The sequence below is a fragment of the Ochotona princeps genome, chromosome X (assembly GCF_030435755.1).
Source record: "Ochotona princeps isolate mOchPri1 chromosome X, mOchPri1.hap1, whole genome shotgun sequence".
NCBI lineage: Eukaryota > Metazoa > Chordata > Mammalia > Lagomorpha > Ochotonidae > Ochotona > Ochotona princeps.
This window is the reverse complement of record NC_080865.1, coordinates 107,387,459-107,411,706: the sequence shown is the minus strand read 5'-3', so window position 1 is coordinate 107,411,706 and position 24,248 is coordinate 107,387,459. Positions and strand designations below refer to the sequence as shown.

The window sequence follows — 24,248 nt, the reverse complement described above, 5'->3', positions numbered from 1 at the left end:
GTACTGTCTCATATTAGCAACATCTTCCGTGTTGGTATTACAAAGACACTGTATACTTTCTGAAGTTATAAACAGTGTTGTCTCAATAGCTTTCTGAGTGTACAGGAAGGCAAATAACAGTTTCTTGAAAATTTCAGAATTCCCATGTTACAAAGTGGTTAAGCAATCAAACCCTGCTTATAGAAGACATCTGCAACAGAAGATCTTTTCAGCACCAAGTACTAAAGAAAAACCAAGTTTGGTTGCTCAAATGGCCTCTCCTACTTCCTACACGGATTAAGCACAGTGAAAGTAACATCAGCAACAACAGAAACACTCCACTGTGCCCGCTTCCACCACACCTCAGTTTGCGGCCATTTCAGCTAAAAGGATGAAAGCGCTGCTAAAATTTTTGGGAAATATGAAAAAAATGCTGATTTCATACAATATTTGAAATCAATTTTGTTTCTATAAATAAAATGGTATTTAGCTTTTCAAAATCAATCAGTTATATCAATCTTTAGGGGTAAATGTTGACACAGTTAAAACAACATATTTGGAAAACAAATCAAATTTTTGTCAGCATTACACTTTGTTCTTGGTAGAATCATCTTTGTTTCTTCTTTTTACATCCCAATTATAAACCCTGGCCATATCTGCAAGAATTGTCAAAGAAAATGCAAATGAAACATATCTACGGGAAACATGAAATAATTTAAGCCTTAGCATTTCTCTAAGCTTTTAAGACTCCAATGATATCCTTTCTTTTGATTTCTATAATAACTATGACACTGGATCCTGGTTTTCTGTCACATTTAGTATCTTTTGCGTTACACAAGCACCAACTCTCCCAGTTTCTTGTTAGTTTCCACTGTGTGGCCCATTTAGGGGGTGAAAGAATCCATGCAATCAGGGGTACACCAGCAGAAGAACTAAGGCTACCAGTAGCCAGGGGCATGAGGTGAGGCTGGTAAGGGACACTTCCCATACTGTCAGTGTGCATATCTTGCGTACAACCAAGGAGTCACGGAAACAGCATGACCAGAGAAATCAAATAAGACGGCTGACTTCGTAAATTCATGCCAGAGCCAGAGAGAGGGAAAAGTGTGAAGGATGATCCCCAGGTCTCTGGATGCCTGTGACAGGAACCAGGAGGACATATCATAGAGGAAATGCAAGAGCTTGCTTTCAACACGTCCACCCTCCACCATCCCACCCCACTGCCTTTCTCTCTGCTGATCTAAATCCTACATTGCTTTACAGCCAGCCTAAGTTTTACCATATAAATGAAGCCTTCCTTAAGACTGGGCTGGGCCAGCTGAAGCACTCCCAGCACTGAGGGCAGACCTTGCCAAGCAGGGCCACAACACCCAGCAGCATGCATGTTATCTAGTGCTGCAGCGGGCCTGGTAGAAGAACTTTGGGAACTCCCTTGCTGGGATGTAACTCATGCTGGGGAGCTTAGGAGCCAGAGCTGGGGTGGGCCAAGCAAGGCAAGGCTGCAGCACTCACCATGCCAAAGCACTGACTGGCACGACGAAAGCCAGGACAGGATGTAAGCCATGTCTGGCTGGGTTAGGTTATACCACCTAGCGCCGAAAGCTGAGAATGCAGGCAGGCCAGTCCAGGCTGGGCTGAAATGCCCAACAGCACACACAAGATCTGGGGCTGGAAATGGGCCTGGTAGGGGAACTGTAGGGACTCCACTCCTAGGCTGCAGCTCCCACTGGTGAGTGTGAGCCAGGGCTGTGGAGTGACCAGACTGGGCAAAGCTACAGTATCTATTGGCATGCCTATGTGCTGCATCTGATGGCAGGCCAGAGTGGACTAGGCTCCAGCACCCACGGGCACAAGACAGAGCCAGAACGGGTGTGGGCCAGGTAGGCTAGGCTGCTGAACCTGCTGGCCATATACTGGTACTGGGTGCATGCTGCAAACTGCAGTACCCCTGGCAGGAACAAAATATGTGGCTGGAAGAGGGCCTCTGAGGTGAATTGTGGGCATGCCCTTGCTGGGCCGCTGCTCTCAATGGTGAGCATGACAGCCAGGGCTGAGGGCTAGTCAAGGCAGCAGCACCTGTTGGCATATATGTGAGCTGGGTCTAGCATCAGGTCGAACTGAGCTAAGCTGCAGTGCCCATGGATATGTGTGAGAGCCAGATGGGGTAAGGAATGGATCAGGCTAGGCCACAGCACACACCAATACATGAAAAAAACAGGGCTGGGGGCAGGCCTGGTGCAGTTATTAGGGGTTGTCCTCACAAGGCTGCAGCAATGCTGGCTGGACTAAGCTGCAGCACCCATCAGCTTGTGTGAAAGACTGAGATGGGAGCAGAACTGACCAGACAACTGCATCCATTGGTATGTGCACTGGCTGCTTGCTATAGGTGACAGACTGAACCTGACCCTGCACTGGCTGGTGTACACAAGAGCCAAGTGTGAGGTCCCCCAGGTGAGGTTTCTGGGGGACTCCCAAACTAGATGACTAGACTCCAACTCCAGCAGCAGGGAAAAACACAAAATATGTTGTCTGACTCTGCAATGCATGTGTTGGGATTGGGCCTTCTCAGTTGTTGATGCCTGTGCAGTGGACAGAATGCCTGGATGCACATAGGGGTCATGACCAGCTCATCTAGTTCCTCCTTAGACAATGGGAAGCAAAACAGGTTGGACAACTCTTCTGGCCAAGCTTTGCAGCAAGTGTCGGTGGATGCACTGAGGTGGATATGGTCAGCCAATAGAGCTTGGGAAGATTCTCTCAACCCTGGAGCAATGAAACCAACAACTTTTCAGAACTATCAAAACCACTCAACGCCCTGGGAATACTCTTTCCCACATCAGGGTCTCTAAGACATCACCAAATGACCATCTCCCATCCCCATGTGCTGATATAGTTTGACAGCAAGGAGCAGCCACCTCCACCTCCTCCTGCCAACCCAGGAGAAGAGAAATTGAAACATTTGTCCCACCCAATTTGCTCCATACCTCAACCCTCCCCACTCTAGTCAGATGCCCACATTGGCATGCATCCCTCGCAACTATGTAAGCAATATTAGCAAGAAAATGTAAAAAAAAGTTAGAGCCTCCCTTGAACTAATTCTAGCTCATATTTCCCTGGCGCTGCACAGGTTTGACATGTACAGGAGCATACCTTGCTTGTCTTTGCCCACTGATTTCTCTGGTCCATATGTAAGACTATAAAAGCGTATTAATAAAGTGCCTGTATAGTTAAAATATTAAAGCACCTATAAAGCTATGTTGGGAAATATCTAAAGGAAAATCCCATCAATATGATTTTGCTATTTCAAATTCATTAATCTAAATTTTAACTTTTAACTCCAAATATAACATTTGCTATCTTTAAAAACCACAACCTCAAACTGGCTTAAGAATAACGACATTCTTACCATTAAGGCAATGTAAATAAGAATATTTTTAAAAAATTTTTTTCTTCCTTCTTCCGTCATTTAAGAAAGGATACTGACTTCAGTAGTAGTAAATTGATCTCGAAGAAAGTCAAGGTCTTCCTCAAGAGAATCAAGATTCTTTGTGGCTGTTGATAAATTTTTTTCCAACAATGCCTGAGCTTCATCAATATCGTACTCAAGCATTACATTAGCCTAAAGAAAAAAAGTCATGATATTACTCAACACTTAGAGTGGCTGATTGGAGAGAGCAGGATTGTGCATGACAGCATGAGGCTAAAATCAGCCTGCTGCCCTTTGTTACAAGCCAAGTTTGATTTGAATCTTGTTACTTTCCATTCGCTTAGGCTTTCCTACCACACTGGAAAAGGTAAGTAGTAGGGACAGAAGATTATGTGCTCTGCAAAACCAAGATACTGACTGTTTGGACTTTTACAGCCAACTCCTAGGTTACAGAAGATATCTGCCTACATTAATCCTCACAATGAACCTGGTAACCCAGACTCAGAGAGGTAAAGTTGCTTACACTTACATCATGACTCTGCGTAATATTATATAAGAATCCATCTAAACAATTCTAAGCTTGAAATACAATGTTAATTTAAACTTTTGACCAAGGAAGAAAAATAGCTGCTGTGTTACGATACAGCAGGAAGGCCCTCCCAAGAGGATGGCACCATGCTCTTAGACTTGTAAGTCAAACAAATCCTTCTTCTTTACATATCACCCAGATTCAAGTAGTAAGCAAAAGCAACAGAAAATGGACTAATTCCTTTTGTAAAACTAATTTCGTTGAACTTGCAGAATATAGCAACAATCCTACAGCTCCTCTTTGACTGTTTATGTAAAGAGATAAAAACATACAGAAAATACAGTATAGAATATCATTTTATATACAATAGAATCTAAACAGAAAGCATGTCCCGGAGAATCAAGATAAAAGAATAGGGTAAGGATACGTTTAAACAGACAGAGAAACATTTAATCAGGATGAAGCAGAGAGGGCACATTCCAGGAAATAGGAAAGGACAGAACAACAGCAGAGGGGTACCTGGAGACTGACAGAGCAGGAAAGCAATGGACACTACAGTGTGGTGTTACAGTGACTGCTATCCCAGCAGCATTCAGTGGCGATCTGAACGGCACCTGCAGCCAGAACTCCACCAGCAACCAGGTGGGAAGGGACTTTCACCACGGGAGCTCAGGAGGTGAACCCAGACAAAGAACTGTCCATCCTGCTGGTCTGTTTGATTGACCAGGAGCAGAGACAGAGCGACAGATCCCAGACGCGCAGTGCGGGAACAGGGTGGATTTCACAGCCCAGTCAGCCTCCTAGAGCCATATCGGGCACCATTTGATTCAAGAAGGCAAGGCCTATGGGGCAGGACTGCACATGTACTAAGCTGGGAGTGAACTCACTTCTGGCTCAGTGAAGTGCAACAACGTGGCATCCTACAGGTTCCACCCAAGACAGGTCCGGGTAGCCCTCAGACCTGACAGCCAGCAGATCAAGAACTTTACTAGTGGCACATCAGGTGCCATTTCTTACAGTGTGGCAAAGAATTTAAGACTGCAAGGGACAACAGTGAGCTGCACATGCACTGACATCGGCAAGAACTCACTGAGCTCAGTTCACTGTACTGGTCGAACATGAACATAATACCAACAAGGACATTGTACCGGTCAAAATAGGTCCATGAGGCCCTCAGACCTAACAGCCAACAGGTTCTGACAAGATCAGCAACACCAACAACCTAGCTATATAGGACACCTGGTGTCTCCCTAATCCTGGGACCTGCTCAAAGCAGAAGTGGGAGAAAGGTTGTACAGATAAAGGTGCAGCCTCAGCACGGTATCACAGGAGGTGGAGAGTGGCGAGCCAGAAGCTGGGGCTATGGAAGTGGTAGAAATCTAACATAATAACTCAGACCTGGAACTTACTAGACAGAGTGGCACAACTGACTGCAAACAAAGACCCCTGTACCAACTGCAATAAGTAAAACTGAACTGGAGACCTGTAGGTGATAGAGCTTGGAAACCTGCCCCAGGCCCAGGACCGTGGCTTAGCGGCTGAAGTCCTCATCTTGCATGCCCAGGGATCCCATATGGGCGCTGGTTCTAATCCCGGCAGCTCCACTTCCCATCCAGCTCCCTGCTTGTGGCCTGGGAAAGCAGTGGAGGACGGCCCAATGCATTGGGACCCTGCACCCGTGTGGGAGACCCAGAAGAGGCTCCTGGCTTCAGATCGGCGTAGCACCAGCCGTTGTGGCCACTTGGGCAGTGAATCATTGGATGGAAGATCTTCCTCTGTCTCTCCTCCTCTCTGTATATCTGATTTTGCAATGAAAATAAATAAATCTTTAAAAAAAAATTTGAAACCTGCCCCAAGAAAAAGACTCTGCTAACCAGAAGTACAATGACCAAGAGCAAACGAAGATACAGAGGCACAATGAATACTACTGAAAACTACCCTGCAAAGGACCAAAACTCTATGCCAACTTCAGAGTTAACTCAGGAAGACACAGATAAAACGGGGAATACAGATTTCAAAACAGTTGTTATAAAGCTTCTGATCAACAATGAGAAGCACGTACTACAGGAGTTTAAGGAATTTAAGGAATATGTCACACTGGAAGTGAATCAAATGAAAGCTGATATATCAGAAATGAAGAACACAGTGGAGCAAACTAAAAATACAGTGGTGAGTCTCCAAAATAGAATGAAGGAGGCAGAAGAAAGAATCTCAGAATTGGAAGATGTTTCCCGTCACCAGGGGGAAACAAACAAAAATCTGGAAGCAGAGTTGGATCAGGCCAAAAAAAGTATTCAAGGATTGAAAGACACTATTAAGAGGCCAAATGTAAGACTTATGGGAGTCCCAGAAGGTGCAGAAAGAGAAGCTGAGTTTGCAAATGTATTTAATGAAATAATAAAGAATAATTTCTCTCATCTAGAGAAAGAATTGGGAAACAAGATCCAGCAGCGGCACAGAACTCCCAACAGGCTTGATCAAAAGTGATCTTCACCACCACACATGATCATCAAGCTCTCTTCAATTGAACAGAAGGAAAAGATCCTTAAACGTGCACGTGAAAAAAATCAATTGACATAGAAAGGAATGCCAATTAAACTCACAGGAGATCTCTCACAGGAAACTCTACAGGCAAGAAGAGAATGGAGTGACATATTCCAGATTCTAAAAGAAAAAAAATTGTTTTTGGCCCAGGATAACATATCCAGCAAGGCTTTCCTTCGTCTTTGAAAATGAAATAAAATTCTTCCATAGTAAAGAAAAGTTAAAACAATATGCCTTGGGCCCGGTGGCATGGCCTAGCGGCTTAAGTCCTCGCCTTGGAAGCCCCGGGATCCCATATGGGCGCCGGTTCTGGTCCCGGCAGATCCACTTCCCATCCAGCTCCCTGCTTGTGGCCTGGGAAAGCAGTCTAGGACGGCCCAAAGCTTTGGGACCCTGCACCCGTGTGGGAGACCTGGAAGAGGTTCCAGGTTCCCGGCTTCGGATCGGCGCGCACCGGCCCGTTGCAGCTCACTTGGGGAGTGAATCATTGGACGGAAGATCTTCCTCTCTGTCTCTCCTCCTCTCTGTATATCTGACTTTGTAATAAAAATAAATCTTAAAAAAAACAACAACACAATATGCCTCTTCCAAACCTGCCCTATAAATGATACTTCAAGATGTTCTCTTGACAGACAAGGGGAATAGCAACTAACAAAACCAAAGGCAAATGTGAAGAACATCCCAGTAAAATGACAACAGAAGACTAAATCAATGAACAACCCTTTGCTAAAATGACAGGACCAAATTACCACCTATTTGTATTAACGCTGAATGTAAATGGCTTAAGCTCAATCAAACGTCATAGATTAGTAGACTGGATTAAAAAGCAAAACCCATCTATTTGTTGCCTACAGGAGACATATCTCACCAACAAAGATCAGCAGAAACTATATCTCATGGATTTTTTTTTTTTGTTAGTTGCATTTCTTCAAAACACTTTCTTCTGACTAAGTTCTTCAATGACCCATAGATCATACATTAGCATCATTTTTTTCAAGAAGGTTGATTTTCATTTCTTCAGCAATACATTAGTCATTCAGTAGCATGTTTTTTTAACCTTATGGTGTTGTTAATTTCTTTTTTTGTTTTTCCTTCCTGTTGTTGATTTTGTTTTGTGGCTTTTCATTTAAGGGATGTATAGTAACAGTGTAATGGAGACTGTCATGTGTAGCAGCATGTTATTTAACTTTATGGCATTGTAAATTTCTATTTTTCTTACTGTTGTTGATTTTGTATTGTGGCTTTTCATTTAAGGGGATGTACAGTAGCTGTGAAATGGAGACTATCACATCCAGATGTGAGGATGTAGTGTGGTATGCATCTCTACTTCCAGACAAAGATGGACTTACAATGAAACTGTTTACTATATCTTGACAATAGGATGCTGGACTCTCTGCCATTGTCCATGCCCGCAATGATGGACATATGACTGTGTATGAAGAACTATGCTATAGTTAATTATATAGGAGAACTCAGTGATAGGGAGGGAGCTGAGGAGAGGATAAGGGAAATCCCAGGATCTATGTAACTATATCATAAAATGATAATAATAAAAAAATCATGTGCTCCCTTAAAAAAAATACACAACAGGAGTAGGCCCAAGTTCTTGGGTTCTGCCGCACCAGTGGGAGACCTGGCTGAAGCTTCAGGCTCCTCTTCAGCCTGGCCCAGCATTGGCCATGGTGATATTCTGAGACGTGAGTCAGCACATAGAACACATAGAAGATCTCTGTGTCTTCCTGTGTCTTGTTGTAATCCTGACTCATATAAATAAAGAAAAATCAGAGAAAATTAAAAAAAAAAAAAAAAAAAAAAAGCATTTCTCCCAAAGCAGAAGTCTGGAACCCTACAAGCCCTTCTCAGGGTTTGTTTTGTGGTGGTGGTTGTTGTTTTGTTTTGTTTTGTTCTTTTAAGATTTATTTTATTTTTAATCGCAAAGTCAGATATACAGAGAGGAGACAAAGAGGAAGATCTTCCGTCCAATGCTTCACTCCCCAAGTGACCACAACAGCCAGTTAGTGCCAATTCGAAGCCAGGAGCCAGGAACTTCCTCTAGGTCTCCCATGAGGGTGCAGGGTCCCAAAGCTTTGGGCCGTCCTCAACTGCTTTCCCAGGCCACAAGCAGGGTGCTGGATGGGATGTGGGGCTACCGGGATTAGAATCAGCGCCCATACGGGATCCTGGTGCTTTCAAGGCAAGGACTTTAGCCACGAGGCCACCACACTGGGCCCTGTTGTTGTTTTTTTTAATATTGATCAGTGTCATGGAACTTACCACCTGTTTCATTGCAGTGGTTTTTATTTTCAGGTACTAAGTTCATATCTAGTGAATGTTTATTTATGATTTATCTTTTATTTATTCGAAAAGCATAATTACAGAGAGAGGAAAAGACAGTGTGTGACTCTTCCATAGACTGGTTCACTCTTCAAACGGCTGTTTTGCAATGGCTAGCCAGTGCTGGGCACTCCGAAGTCAGGAACCAGGAGCCAGGAGCTCCCTCTGGGTCTCACATGTGGGTGGCAGGGATACAGACTAAGTATGACATGAACAGGACAGAATCAACATGATGACAATGTGCATTTCGTACATATTTATAGAAAACAAGGATAAAATAAAGGACATAAAACAATGCTAGCAAGCAGAATGAAAAATGGCTTTGTGCTCCAACAATATGGGCACAAGTCAATCAACGGGAAAAGAGCAGTAACGGTACTGGCAGTATTATAAAATGCTTGGAGTGTGACAAAGAATAGGGCAAACGAATGAGTAATGCTTTCTAACCTAACTCCATCACTTTGCATGTTTGTAAGTCAAGCATTTTGATAAAGCAGAACAGAAGAATAAGTAAAAACCTGGTTGAATTGGAAGTATCAGTAGGAGTTATGAAATATTACACACTGATGTACAAATATCAATGTGCATCTGTACACAAGAGCTAACATGATATTCACAGTCTTGCATTTTGAAGTATTTTCAGACTAGGGATGCTTTCAATCTATTTCCCCGTTTACAACTGAAACTGAATAATTTCCATATACTCACTGACCACTAAAATATATTCTTCTTGGTAGTCATTGACCCAATTTTCATTTTAGCTATTCGCCTTTCCATATTATCCTTAATAAATAAGTTAAGAAAAATTTCTCCATTGTAAATATTTGAGAAAAAGAAAACATTTATGGGCCCGACACAGTAACTCAGTGGCTGAATCCCTGCCTTGTATGTGCCAGGATCCCATATGGGTGACAGTTCATGTCACAGCAGCCCCATTTCCCATCCAGCTCCCTGCTTGTGGCCTGGGAAAGCAGTCGGGGACGGCCCAAAGCCTTGGGACCCGGTACCCGTGTGGGATACCCAGAAGAAGCTCCTGGCTCGTGCCTTGACTTCAGAGCAGCTCTGGCCATTATGGCCACTTGCAGAGTGAACCAGCAGATGGAAGATCTTTCTCTCTGTACCTTCTTCTCTCTCTAAATCTGCCATTCCAATTAAAAATAAATAAATCTTTAAGGAAAAAAATTTACATATTTCATAAAAGAGTTCATTAAGATAAAATAAAATTACAAAGATAAGGCTGATGACATTAACATTTAAAGCTTCACTGTGATATGTACCATAAACAAAAGATAAGTAACAGATCAGAAAAAATATTTCCAACATATAACAGAAGACTCTGTATCCTGAATACATAATAAAGAAGATGAAAACATCTACCAAAAAAACCAAAGAATTCAACAGAAAAACGGGCCAAAGACACATGGAAGCAGGAAAACAAAAGAGGAAAAACAAATGAGTACCTTGTCAAATAAACAAACAAAAAAACATACAACTAGCAAAACTCTGGAATCAATGTGATAGCTCAACTAGCTAATCCGCTGTCTCCAAGGACAAGCATTCTATATGGGTGCCAATTTGTATCCTACTGCTTTTTTTCCCATCCAGCTCCCTGCCTGTGGCCTGGGAACGCAGTCGAGGACGGCCTAAAGCCATGTGGGAGACCGGGAAGAGGTTCCTGGCTCCCTGCTTTGGATTGGCACAGCTCCAGCCATTGCGGCCACTTGGGGAGTGAACCAGTGGATGGAAGGTCTTTCTGTCTCTCCTCCTCTCTCTATAAAAAGAAACAAATATTTTTTAAAAAGCTAGCAAAAGTCAAAAATATGCATGAGGCAATCAACAAGCAGATGTTCCTATACTATGGTGAAAATGTCAAATTAGCATCGTTTTCTGCAGAGCATTATGATAGCATTTATCAAAATGTTGTAGGTGCATACTCTTAGGCCCAATTTCTACTCCAAATAAACAAACACTATGCCTTTGTGTATAAGTCTGTATGCGTAAAGACACTCATTACAGTACTATTCACAAGAAACTGGAAAATAATCTTAAGTACTCCTTACCTTATGGATATCTGAACAGAACCCTACCACAGGATATTAATAAGTCAATAAAACCAAGGAGTTACACTCTATATCCACTCACTAAAGAAAATTATCAGTGGCATTAAGCAGAAATTCAGGGGAGTATAACACATATAACCCTATCTTGCTTTTACGGGAATTGGCCTAAGATAGCAAGAACCATGGATATCTAGGTTGACCGAGAGCAGCAAGATAGGAAATTACAGACAAGGTTCATAGAACTATCAAAAATTGAAATGTATTGCTTTTAAAAGTAGACTCTGACATCAAAGATTTTGATTTAATTTTTTCCCTTAAATTCTTATTGGGGAAGAAACATTGATTCAAAGTTCAACAGTACTTTCTCTTTTACTCATGTTGCTTCTTCTTCAGTTACATTTTTGAGACATAAAACATTAGCTGGAAAAGTAGCATTTGGTCAATTCTGTGATCATTGAGAAAGACTCCAATATACTGTTGCTCTGCGCTTTGTCACACCCCTAATTCTATTCAGTTTCTAATATGGACTACTTGTATTTTGCACCTTCTATAATTAAAGCAATACTGTTTCACTGGAGAAAACACACAAATACGTCAGCTCTAGCTATAACATTTACTTACCCCTAACCACAGACACACTTTATCAGTAGGAGGAACTGAAGCTTTGCAGTACAGATTATCTGCCAGTAAGAATCTGGTCTCCAAAGAACTGGTGGACTCCTAAAAAAAAAAAAAAAAAAAAGACAGTATCATAAATAGGTCAGTTCTGTAAAAAGGTTATATAAGAAAGATGTCACGGGCCCGGCGGCGTGGCCTAGCGGCTAAAGTCCTCGCCTTGAAAGCCCCGGGATCCCATATGGGCGCCGGTTCTAATCCCGGCAGCTCCACTTCCCATCCAGCTCCCTGCTTGTGGCCTGGGAAAGCAGTCGAGGACGGCCCAAAGCCTTGGGACCCTGCACCCTCGTGGGAGACCTGGAAGAGGTTCCAGGTTCCCGGCACTGGATCGGCGCACACCAGCCCGTTGCAGCTCACTTGGGGAGTGAAACATCGGATGGAAGATCTTCCTCTCTGTCTCTCCTCCTCTCTGTATATCCGGCTTTCCAATAATAATAAAATCTTTAAAAAAAAAAAAAAAAAAAAAAAAAAGAAAGATGTCACAACAACAAAAATCTCACAGCTAAACATCATGCAGACTAAGTAGAGCGGTAAAAAAAATGAACGTAGAATCAGATGGCTGGGCATTAGATTTAGATTCTCCTATTTACTACATGTATAAAACATTGTGCAGGGCCCGGCAGCGTGGCCTAGCGGCTAAAGCCCTCGCCTTGAAAGCCCCGGGATCCCATATGGGCGCCGGTTCTAATCCCGGCAGCTCCACTTCCCATCCAGCTCCCTGTGGCCTGGGAAAGCAGTTGAGGACGGCCCAATGCATTGGGATCCTGCAAACACGTGGGAGATCCGAAAGAGGTTCCTGGTTCCCGGCATTGGATCGGCGCGCACCGGCCGTTGCGGCTCACTTGAGGAGTGAATCATCGGACGGAAGATCTTCCTCTCTGTCTCTCCTCCTCTTTGTATATCTGACTTTGCAATAAAAATAAATAAATCTTTAAAAAAAAAAAAACATTGTGCAGCACCTACCTGTGTGCCAGGGTCTTCACGTAGAAAATGAGGGTAATAATGGGCCCTACCCTACAGCCAACAGCATTAAGTACACACACACACACACAGTGCCTGGCACACAAACTATGTATTCTATACAAACTAGCTATTTTGTTGTCAGTACTTCCTGTCTAATCAACTTCTACACCCTCTTATAAAATTCACCAAGTACAATAGTATACTATAAATGCAGTTATTCTAGCAGACAAGTAACAAATACTACAGATGACTACAATCTTTCTGATATGCTTATGAAATGTAATCTTTATAATTTGTTTTTATTTAGTTACACTCAGAAAACTAAATTCTGCTAGTAACTATCTAAGTAACACTGGTTACGTGCAGCACTCTCTGTTTCCTCAACCACAAAACAAGAACCTGAAATACGTCACTTCTAAAATTATACAGAGCTCTGTAAATATTGGACTCACAATTTAATTCTAAGGGAGCACAACAACAAACTTTGGATACTGCTACTTCAAAATAAGGCATTCTATTTCTGTGTTTAAAATAACTTCAGACTGCATTAAGTTTTGCAAATATATGGAAGTAAAGTAATTCAACTACAGGTACTAGAAGTAAATCTGACCTTTATGGGTAGGCCACATTTTGTTACAAAAAAATGAGTCTACCTACGAAGCCTAGCTCACACACATCTACAAGCAAAAAGACACTTACTTTTTTCTTTTGCATGTATTTGAGAATTTCCAAAGTCTGTTTAATTTCAGGAATCTGACCCTTTAGCCTGTGAACAAGCAAAAGGTTATAGAATCCTCCAAGCAAGAATAATCACCAGGACATGGTCTTATTATTTGTATATATTCTAGTATAAAAATACTTCAAAAATATATGGGAAAATACAATTCAAAATTAAATTTTGGGACAATTTTGAAAATGTATATGCAAGGGATTCTCAAAAATGCATGGATACTATGAAAAATACAAATATTTCATTTTTTGTACTGAAATACACTTATCTTAGAATTCCATTCTCCAATTAAATGCCTGCACTTTTTTTTTAAAGATTCATTTATTTTTTATTACAAAGTCAGATATACAGAGAGGAGGAGAGACAGAGAGGAAGATCTTCCATCCAATGATTCACTCCCCAAGTGACCGCAATGGCCGGTGCTGCCAGGAACCAGGAACCTCTTCCGGGTCTCCCACACAGGTGCAGGGGCCCAAGGCTTTGGGCCGTCCTCCACTGCTTTCCCAGGCCACAGGCAGGGAGCTGGATGGGAAGTGGAGCTGCCGGGATTAGAACTGGCGCCCATATGGGATCCCTGGGCACGTTCAAGGCGAGGACTTTAGCCGCTAAGCCACGGTGCTGGGCCCATGCAGGCACTTTTGATGTGCAATGCAGGTGTCCCAAGTGCTGTCCTAACTACTACACCAAATGAATACCCTTACGCTGGAGAGCTTTGACAAATTCCATATGATGAAACAGTTAAGGGGAGACTTCTAGCTCCACAAGAAATTCTAGTTCTCTGCTAGTATGTATCCTGAAAGCCAACACATACTTGGGTCCCTGATATATCACAGATGACCTGGATGCAGCTCCCAGCTCCTGGCTTCAGCCCGGCCCAGCTTTGGCCATTGTAGCCATTTGAAAAGTGAGCTAGTAGATAGAAGATACACTTTTTGTCTCTCTCTCTCTCTCTTTTTTCTGCTTTTCAAATAAATAAATAAATCTTAACAATTTAAGTATCTTGAGAATTTAAAAAAGATTAAGATCATTTATATAAGAAAATGTTGAAGATACATGTATGGTAAACTATACAAATAAAATATATTTAATAAAGTATTTTAGGTGTGAATATTTGTAATACAGTGTAATAGAGGGTATTTATGGAATCCCTATTGTGTGTACAGTAAATACTCCCATTGTAGTTTGACAATTTTAGAGCAGACTATATTCCATGTAGGTGATTCAGAAGTTTTAACTCTCATTAGAATTACATTTAAATAGCTGAATTTCACAACTAATTGTAAAAGGAAGGAAGGAGGGCAGATTAAGGAAGGGAAATATGGTTATGTTAGAATGGTATCTAAGAAATACACGAAATCTGTTCCATTTATATTAATCAAAAAATTTTTTAAATGCAACCTTCAAATAGATCATAAATTTGAAACCAGCAAAGTGTCCCCCTCATTCAGGGCAAGGCTAAGTAACCATTATGAACAGGTGAGATTGATCAGATTCAATAGATAATGAAGATAATATTTATGAGCAAATGACTAGCAAGAGACTCCCACATGACATTACCTCTATAACAAGAAAATATGCCAAAAACACTCAAGTCACTTAATGAGAGGAAACACAGATAATCTTTTGTGGCCAATGGGATCTAATTCTTTTTATTCAAAAGCCTAAGGCTTTAATGTGCTTTGCAAGGAGGAATGTGCAAAAAGAGTTCTAGGATTTCTGTTAAATTACAATGTAAGGGTATTAAAAACAAAACTGTTTCTTTTAAAGTAAACATCCAATGTATGTAAACAAAATTCAATTATAATAATGAAAGCAGACTTACTGTATCAATAAAAGAAGACATAACACACATGTACAAGGCAAACTTAAAATAAAGCAGACCTCATTGGTTCAGCTATCTCAGGAAGTCAGAGGATAGCAATGGCCAACTCAGCAATCCTCTCACAAGAAGTATTTGCTGAACACCATAATTCGACTGAGGCTCTACTCTGCACCATTAACATAACTCTAGGGATTCAAAGTTTCCATGAGTTGAGGAGTCATTTCATAATCAACCCACACCTTATTCAAAGCATAACAGTTTCTCATAAAAACTGAACATATATTTATCATATAAACTCACCAATAGGCAAAGTCCAGCCATAGGCAAACAAATAAAAACATTAAAATTATGGCGCATCTACACACAACAGAAAGTATCAGCACCAGAATAGGACTCCATCTCCTGCTGCAACACCGGAGAAGATTCTAAACGAATTACACTAACAAACCCAACACATAACAGTGCTTATACATGCTTCCACTTAGGAAGGTCAAGAGACAAAACTTACAGTTAAAAAGAAGCAGATAGGTGGTGACCAGAAAGGGGCGTGAGGGAAATTCCTGAAGTGATGAAACATTCTCTGTACTGATCCAGGCAATGTTTCCAAAACTGGACAGATCTCAAAGTTCATCCAATTTTAGCATTTGACATCAAGACATATTATTGTATGTAAATTATGTTTCAAAATATAGTTTTAAAAAGTTTAAACCATTTAATATTTTTAATTAGTATTAATAAAAATTAAATTGAAAAAAACCTTTTTACATTTAAAGAAATTTTACACATTACCTCCTTTTCTTCTGAGCAAGGTTGAGCTCCATAAACTTATACTTCTGGTATTGCTCGTCCAGCTTCTTCAGCACTGTATCTGCAGTCTCATTCCCAGGCTGCTTCATGAAAGAATCTACATCTTCCTTTACAATCAGAACAGATTACAAATCAGAATTCATTCTACTAATCTGACTTTGTGAGTTTTTTTTTCAAACATTATTTCTTTACTTGAAAGGCAGTTACAGAGAGGAGAGACAGTGAGAGCTCTTCCATGTGCTGGTTCACTTGTCGACAGATCACAACAGCAGGAACTCAGCCGATCCAAAGCCAGGAGCCAGCAGCCTCCTCCAGGTCTCCCACAAGGTTGCAGGGTCCCAAGGCTTAGTCCTCGACTGCTTTCCCAAGCCACAAGCAGGGAGCTGGATGGGAAGCGGGGCAGCCAGGACGCCAGTGCACACCACAAGCAGCAGCTTTACGCACTATAGCTGACGTCTTTGCTTTAAAGCTTTTCTTCTTATTCAAGGGTTTGTGTTTAGCTAAAAACTAGTTACAAAAAGTTAGAGACCCTTTCAGATAGTATATGTACATTCTGTAGCTAATTTATTCTTGTTTTACCTTGCTCTTGGAATTTTTATTTATAAACAGGGAAAGATGGGTAGGCTTGTTTGCACTATGTATTTCCCAGGCAGCCCTGTAGTAAATTTAAAAGTCACAAACACTGCCCATGCATGAGCCCCTTGTCAATAGGGTACATGCTAAAATTATTCATTTTCTCGCTGTTTTTTAATTCAACAGGTTCTGCCAGACATCATGCTAAATACGCTCATTAGGCTTCCAGGGCAAGAAAGAAATTCTTTAACTGGGAAGTGGCTGAAATACAGTAACCCAAACAGGCAGACAAAACAATTTTTTTGTAATTGATAATGTAGCAAAAGAAAAGCCTTAAAACTTCTGTTAACACTTGTTTGATGTATACCATCTGCTGGTCCTTCAAAAAAAGCTAGTGAATTATATAAGAATTAAAAACTAGATGGAAATATTTGGAAACTTGAAGGAAATTCTATAAGGGTGTTCCAGTACTTTTCAGAAGCACACTTGTTTAATTTAAGTTACTTCAACTATGTCTGGCATCATTCATGTTTTCCATACTTATTAAATCTAAGAGAATACGTTTAGCTCAAACAAGACAGGAAAAACATGAACAGAAACAGGAAAGGGATGAACTATGAAGTCATCACACTAGGAATACGATACAAGCTGAAAAGGTAAGCAAAGATACACCTTCCTGCGGACATCACCGCAATGAAGAGAAAGAATGGCTCAGTGGCTAAATCCTCGCCTTGCACGCACTGGGATCCCATATGGGCACCTGTTCATGCCCCACTTCTCATTCAGCTCCCTGTTTGTAACCTGGGAAAGCAGTGGAGGACAGTCCAAAGTAGCCTTGGGACCCTGCACCCACGTGGGAGAACAGAAAGAAGTTCCTGGCACCAGGCTTCAGATTGGCTCAGCTCTAGCCCTGGCAGCCACTAGGGAGTGAGTCACCAGATGGAAGATATTTCTGTCTGCCCTTCTCTCTGTAAATCTGCTTTTCTAATAAAAATAAATAACTCTTTAAAAAAGAGAAGAAATCAAGCCTTCTAACACATCAGAAACTAGAGTCTAACCAAGACAATTAACTACAGCATCATCCTATGTGGTTAAAAGACACGGACTGCCTGATTCAAATCCTAGCTTCACCACTTACTAGATTTATCAGTGTTAGGACAGTTAATCAACCTCTCTCCGCCTAAGTTTTCTTCAACTGTCAAATGAAAAGTATGGTTTTCTAACAGTGTTTGCAGAATGCTTATTAAAGTACATGATATTGGGCTTGGCGGCGTGGCCTAGTGGCTAAGGTCCTTGCCTTGATCCCATATGGCCGCTGGTTCTAATCCCGGCAGCTCCACTTCCTCTCTCTCTCTCCTCCTTCTCAGTATATCTGACTTTGTAATGGAAATAAAATAAATCTTAAAAAAAAAAAATAAAATAAAGTACATGATATTGGGCCCGGCGCAGTGGCCTAGCAGCTAAAGTCCTTCCCTTGAACACGCCAGGATCCCATATGGGTGACAGCTCATGTCCCGGCAGGCCCAATTCCCATACAGCTCCCTGCCTGTGGTCTGGAAAAGCAATCCAGGATGGCTCAAAGCTGTGGGACCCTGCACCTGCATGGGAGACCCAGAGGAAGTTCCTGGCTCCTAGCTTTGGATCGGGTCAGCTCCAGCTGTTGCAGCTGTTTAGGGAGTAAATCATCGGACAGAAGATCTTCCTCTCTGTCTCTCCTTCTCTCTGTATATGTATCTGACTTTGCAATAAAAATAAACACATCTTTAAAAAAAATAAAGTACGTGACATCTTTTAATTGCAAAATTAGGTAGCTTAGATCTGAACTACATGTTCAAAGATAGAGATCATCACACAGAGAAGAGTTAGAGGAACAGCTGAAGCACAAAGGGGCAAATGTCATGTGACCTCTAACCTCCAAGGTTTGAGAACTAACAAACAACTATTATGTACTACAATTCTGAAACTATTCTGTTTCTCATAGCACTTCTGTAATTACCAGCATCCCTTCTCCAGTTCAACAAACTGAAGCTCAAAGTGGTACAATAATTTGTTCAAGGTTAAACAGCAATTGGGAAGCAGCAAGATTTAAACTTTGGTCCGCATAGAATCCAATTTTTCCCCCCACAATAGCATGCATGTTTCATTATCTTAAAGCTTAAAAATAACTTTGTAAAATGTGGATTGTTTATTAAGAGAGATTGGTGGAAATTTTAAGATCTGGAAAAAGTAAAATTTGGGGAAAAAATACTTTATAAAGCCCTCAGATAAAGTTGTTTCCCATACATATCTGAAAGGATCACTCGCCGAGCCGTCATGAACAAAGATTTAAGGCAGGGGCCTGGTGCAGTGGCCTAGCAGCTGAAGTCCTCGCCTTGCATGCGCCCAGATCCCACATGGGCGCCGATTCTGGTCCCAGCTGCTCCACTTCCCACCCAGCTCCGTGCTTGTAGCCTGGGAAAACAGTGGAGGACGGCCCAAAGCCTTGAAACCCTGCACCCACGTGGGATGTCTGAAGGAAGTCCCTGGCTCCTGGCTTCGGATTGGCACAGCTTTGGTCACTGCAGTCACTTGGCGAGTGACCACAGTGGATGGAAGATCTTTCTCTGTCTCTCCTTCTTTCTGCATATCTGCCTTTCCAATAGAAAAATAAACAAAATCTTTAATATATGTGATATGTGTATATATGTATATATACACACACTCAAGAAAGAAATCCAGTTAGCCCTATTACATTAACTTATACTAGTGTCAGGCAATGTGCCGTGCGCAGGAGAAACGGCAGTAGGCTGGAGGAACAGCCAGCTTTCCTCCCAGAGGTGGAGAATGAGGGCAAGCTGAGGCTCTTTAATGCCAGAATATCCAGAGTCAAATTCTAGACACTTCACACACACATACATCCTGCTGTGCCTTCAGCTTATCTCTCCGAAACTGGGAATGATAATCAGATATAATCTTCTACATTCATTGAGAAAGCGGTGGGCAACAAACTTAATTTCTTGTTACAGTTAGTTTAGAGGCAGGCACAAAACTGATGGTACACTCTGGGAGAAACCCCAAAATAACTGAAGACAGAACAAAATTTAATCAACAAATGGAAATACACGATAAAAGTGACCAAAAGGTCAAGAAACGTCCCAAAGTCCATTAATACAACCAAATACGGAGAGATAATACCCCTTAGAGATGTTCTGTCACTGTCCAGACAGCTATTCTAGAAATACCTGGAAGGGTCCTGTTGATGGCTTTTATTTATTTAGGCTTGGTTTGGTTTGGTCTTCCTGGTGTGTAAAAGCTCCAAATTGCATTCCCTTTTACAAAGTGTTCACTTAAAAATTAGCAAATATGATTAGATCGTGGTTTTTATCAAACATCCTCTAACTAGCTATAAGATGAAGCTTCAATTCCTTAGGCAGTCACACGAGCACTTAACACTGAGTGTGAGAACCTCGTAGTTTCTCATCGGTCTCTTCCTCCATTTCTTTGAGGCAGCAGGGATTGTATTCCTTCAGCGGACTCGATCGAACTGACAGTATCCATTTATCTGACTCTCCAGCATCAAAGCAGAGAGTAGCGCCACGCCATCTCGCCTCTTGGACTTTTCAGGGCAGCCGAGGACCAAAGCTCTGAACTACCGACCCGGCTTCTGCTCGCCAGGCTCCCGCTACCCCTCCGCAACCCTCCCAAGTCCCGCTGTCTCCCAGGCATTTTTCCAGTACAGGGAGCCGGGAGCTGAGGGGCTCCATTGCTGCCTTTTTAGCTCAGTTCTTTCCCCCAACCATCCACACGCAAATACTTGCAGGAAACTAGAGAGAAGACAGCAGCCTTTCGCCAAAGTACTGAGTAACGGCGTGTTTCTTACCACAAATACTGCCTCGGGAATTCCCAAGTGAAGCCGCCGTCCGTTTCCCGCGGGCAATTCTATCCCACAACCGTCCTTCGCAGCCGCCATCTTGCGGAAAACAACGCGGAACCGTCTGCTCAGCGAGCGCCTGGCCTCGGCGGTCTGTGACTGGCTCGTTCTCAGCTGCAGGCCCGCCCTTTCTGTGACTCTGCACGTTCACTGGCTTTGACGACGCGGTCGAGTATCTCGGTGCTGATAGGCTGCGTGGAAGTGAGTGACAGACGAAAAGCAGCCGCGCACGGGACGCTGGAACTGCAGGATCTACGAACTCGCTGAATCCTGGGAAAAGCACTTTTGGGAATTTGGGGAGTGGGTGGTGCTGACCCCCTGGGATCAGGACCAGGCCAGATTCTTCCCCAGAGTAGCCCGCACCCTTCAGGCTGGTCTCCAGAATGACTGGTTCACTAGCGAAATTAAGGCTTAAAGGCAACCGCTGTGGCAGGATCTCTCTCCAATTTCCTCCGTCTTCCCTCCCTTGGAGTACTCTTCTGTCACTATGGCAGGAGACCCCTCTTTCACCCTCTTGCTTTGCACACGGGGAGGGGGGTGCGGAACGCGACCACAAAGCTTATGTCTCTATTCCTTCGTACCACCACCCAAAGAAGCTCCGCGTCTCTTGAACGGGAACTGCCTTGTGTCGCGGACGCATTGCAGCAGTTACTCCTTGCTCTGTTTTCTGACTTCTAACACCGTGTTTCTCCTTCCTTTGCTTCGTTATAGAGTATGAAATCAGTTTCCCTTCTCAAAGGCCACCATGTTACCACTTTTTCCCCATAGATAAGCAATGAACAATCAAGCATTTAGACATAGATAACTGTTTATGTAGATATTAGGAGGAAATTGGTGCCTCAATATTGTAAACGAGGGAATTAATCTCACTTCTCCAGAGTCTTACAGCCATATATTAATAGAGTTAATGTTAAGTCCAAACTGTCTCTCCAGCAGCTTAGGAACTTGGTCAACAGTTCTGTTACTCCAGAAAGAAATAGATGGAAATTACTCTTCACGGCTCTTCCCCAACCCAAATGCCTTCCAAAAGGATTTTTTCCAGAAAAAAAAAAAAAAAAGGTAAGATGTCTAGAGAAAAACATATCTGGTTCTGTGGAGTTGGGGGTGCAAGGCTAGGTGGTAGGGAAATACTCTTCACTAGTGTTGAAAGGTTATTAGGGATAAATAGTAAATTAGTAAACATACAATAGTAGTAGGAATACAAGAGTGCTGAGTAGTGATAAGTGAGTTTCTTAGCTGTTACCATGACCGCTCTATTTGGCTTCTGTAATCATTGCCTGGCTTTGCTGCATAAAGAACAGGACCGACACCATGACGGGCCTAAGGTCGTGAAGTAGGCCCAAGTCTCACTTCACTTCAAAGTTCCATTTTCCTCAGAGTGATGCAGTGGGCAGGGGGAACGACCTTGGAGATGGGCCAATCATGGGCATCCACACGTCTGCAAATGAAATGTGGTCTGTACTTGTACAGATTGCATGGGAGTGTGGCCTACATTGGTACAAGTTAAATGTGACCAAGATGAGGACTGCTTGTACGTGACTAGGAGGGAATAAAAACAGTCTGCAAGAGACAAACGGGGTCCTTGTCAAGACTCCACTGCAATGGATGAGACATGGACCCCAGCTCGAGCTAGCAATAAAGTTGCTTTGCTTTTGCATTGTTGCATGTGGAACTTGTCTGTCCGTGGTTCGGGGATCTTTTGGACCTAACAGTTCAATTTTACTGGTATATCCACAGCAATCATTGTTTTACCTGATCAATGTCTGCAAACATTGGGGGGTCATTTGCAAATCATCGTTAGTTCTAACTTAGGATAAATTTCTGTAAGAGATATATTATTTCACTTTTGAACCAGTTTTTTTCTGTATAACTTAAAATAAAAAACTTCATCAGTTTTTGGCCTTACTCCCTTACAAATAAAAACAAATAATTCCCACATTTGCACTACTGAATATGTTCCTTTCTAGGTTCCTCTTAATTAAAAAATAACACATCAGTTCTTCTTACTCCTCAATTTCCTGCCTCACGTGGCTGCAGCAAAATGAAGAAGCCCCATGTTAATAGCTTTTTCAACAGTGCATTAACCTTACTAATTCTAAATATGGTCGTTTTCTCATCTCCCAACTTAGGGGATGGAAAAAAAAAAGAGGGCAAGAGAGAGAGAGAGAGAGAGAGAGAGACTGTCACCCTGTAAGTTTCAGATCTAGCTGTTACCTGAACGTAAATATGATTATTCTTCAGTAAACCTTTAGTAATCCCCAACTTTTACCATTTATTGCTCAATAAAATTGTGTTTAAAAATAAACATTGGGGACAGCACTGTAGCATAGCAAGGAGGCCTCCATCTGCGGCACCAGCAACCCATATTGGCACCAGTTTGTGTCCTAGCTGTTCCACTTCCAATCAAGCTCCCTGCTAATGCACCTGGGAAACCAATGGAAGATGCCCCAAGTCCTTGGACTACTGCAGCCATGTGGGAAACCCAAAAGAAGCTGCTGGCTTCAGACCACTACATCTGGCCATTGTGAACATTTGGGGAGTGAATTAGTGGATGGAAGATTCTCTCTCTCTCTCTCTCTCTCTCTCTCTCTCTCTCTCCTCACCTCCCCCCTCTCTCTCTCCTTCTGTGTGTGTCTGTGTCCCTGTCTCTGTAACTCTGCCTTTCAGGTAAAAAAAATTTTTTTAATTATTTAAAAAAAGAAACAGCAGGGGTGGGAGCATGCTCTACTGTGATGGCTCAATCCTCCCCGCTGATTCTCCCCGCTGCAAGTGCCAGAACCCATGTAGGCAGTGGTTCATGTCCCAGCTGCTCCACTTCCCATCCAGCTCCCTGCTTGTGACCTGAGAGAGCAGTAGAGATGGTCCAAAGCCTTGAGTACCTGCACCCGCGTGGGAGACCCAGAAGAAGCTCCTGGTTCCTGGTTTCATATCGGCTCAGCTCCATCCGTTGTGGCCACTTGGGGAGTGAACCAGTGGACAGAAGAGCTTCCTCTCTGTATCTGTTCTCTTTGTATACCTGGCTTTCTAATAAAAGCAAATGAATTTTTTTGAAAGAACTAAGAAAAAATATTTTAACATTTACTTATATTTTGATCCTTTACTCATTCATTAATGACCTCAGTGACTTCTTGCCAAACTACATAATGGTTTTCAAATATCGGGAAAAAAAATGTGGCCTCACTTTTGTGCTATTCACAATATGATGGCTGGCACATAACCCACTTTTTTTAAATGTTTTTTTTTTAAGATTTATTTATTTTATTACAAAGTCAGATATACAGAGAAGAGAACAGACAGGGAGGAAGATCTTCCATCCGATGATTCACTCCCCAAGTGAGCCGCAACGGGCCGATGCGCGCCAATCCGATGCCGGGAACCAGGAACCTCTTCCAGGTCTCCCACGCGGGTGCAGGGGCCCAAGGCATTGGGCCGTCCTCAACTGCTTTCCCAGGCCACAGGCAGGGAGCTGGATGGGAAGTGGAGCTGCCGGGATTAGAACCAGCGCCCATATGGGATCCCGGGGCATTCAAGGCGAGGACCTTAGCCGCTAGGCCACGCCGCCGGGCCCACATAACCCACTTTTAAGCTCACTATGAATTAGTAAGATTTTCTTTTTTAAATTTATTTTTATTAGAAAGTCGGATTTACAGAAAGAAATATCTTCCAACCACTGGTTCACTCCCCAAGTAGCCACAACAGCCAGAGCTGAACTGATCCAAAGCCAGGAGCTAGGAGCTTCTTCAGGGTCTCCCATGTGGGTGCAGGGTCTGTCCTCAACTGCTCTCCCAGGCCACAAGCAGGGAGCTGGGTGGAAGTGGAGCTGCTTGGACATGAACTGTCACCCGTATAGGATCCCAGTGCATACAAGGTGAGGGCTTTAGCCACTAGGCTATTG

The 24,248-nt window shown here is 42.5% G+C and overlaps 1 protein-coding gene across 1 annotated transcript; it reads right to left on the bottom strand.

Moving 5' to 3' along the window:
- Positions 1–20,456, bottom strand: VBP1 (VHL binding protein 1). Its single transcript, XM_058659026.1, has 6 exons — positions 20,303–20,456; positions 15,853–15,977; positions 13,211–13,277; positions 11,495–11,593; positions 3,460–3,598; positions 1–635 (listed from the first exon to the last, which is right to left on the bottom strand). The coding sequence occupies exons 1-6, from the start codon at positions 20,390–20,392 to the stop codon at positions 565–567; spliced, it is 591 nt and encodes a 196-aa protein (XP_058515009.1). The 5' UTR covers positions 20,393–20,456; the 3' UTR covers positions 1–564.
- Between the last annotated feature and the right edge of the window lie 3,792 nt (positions 20,457–24,248).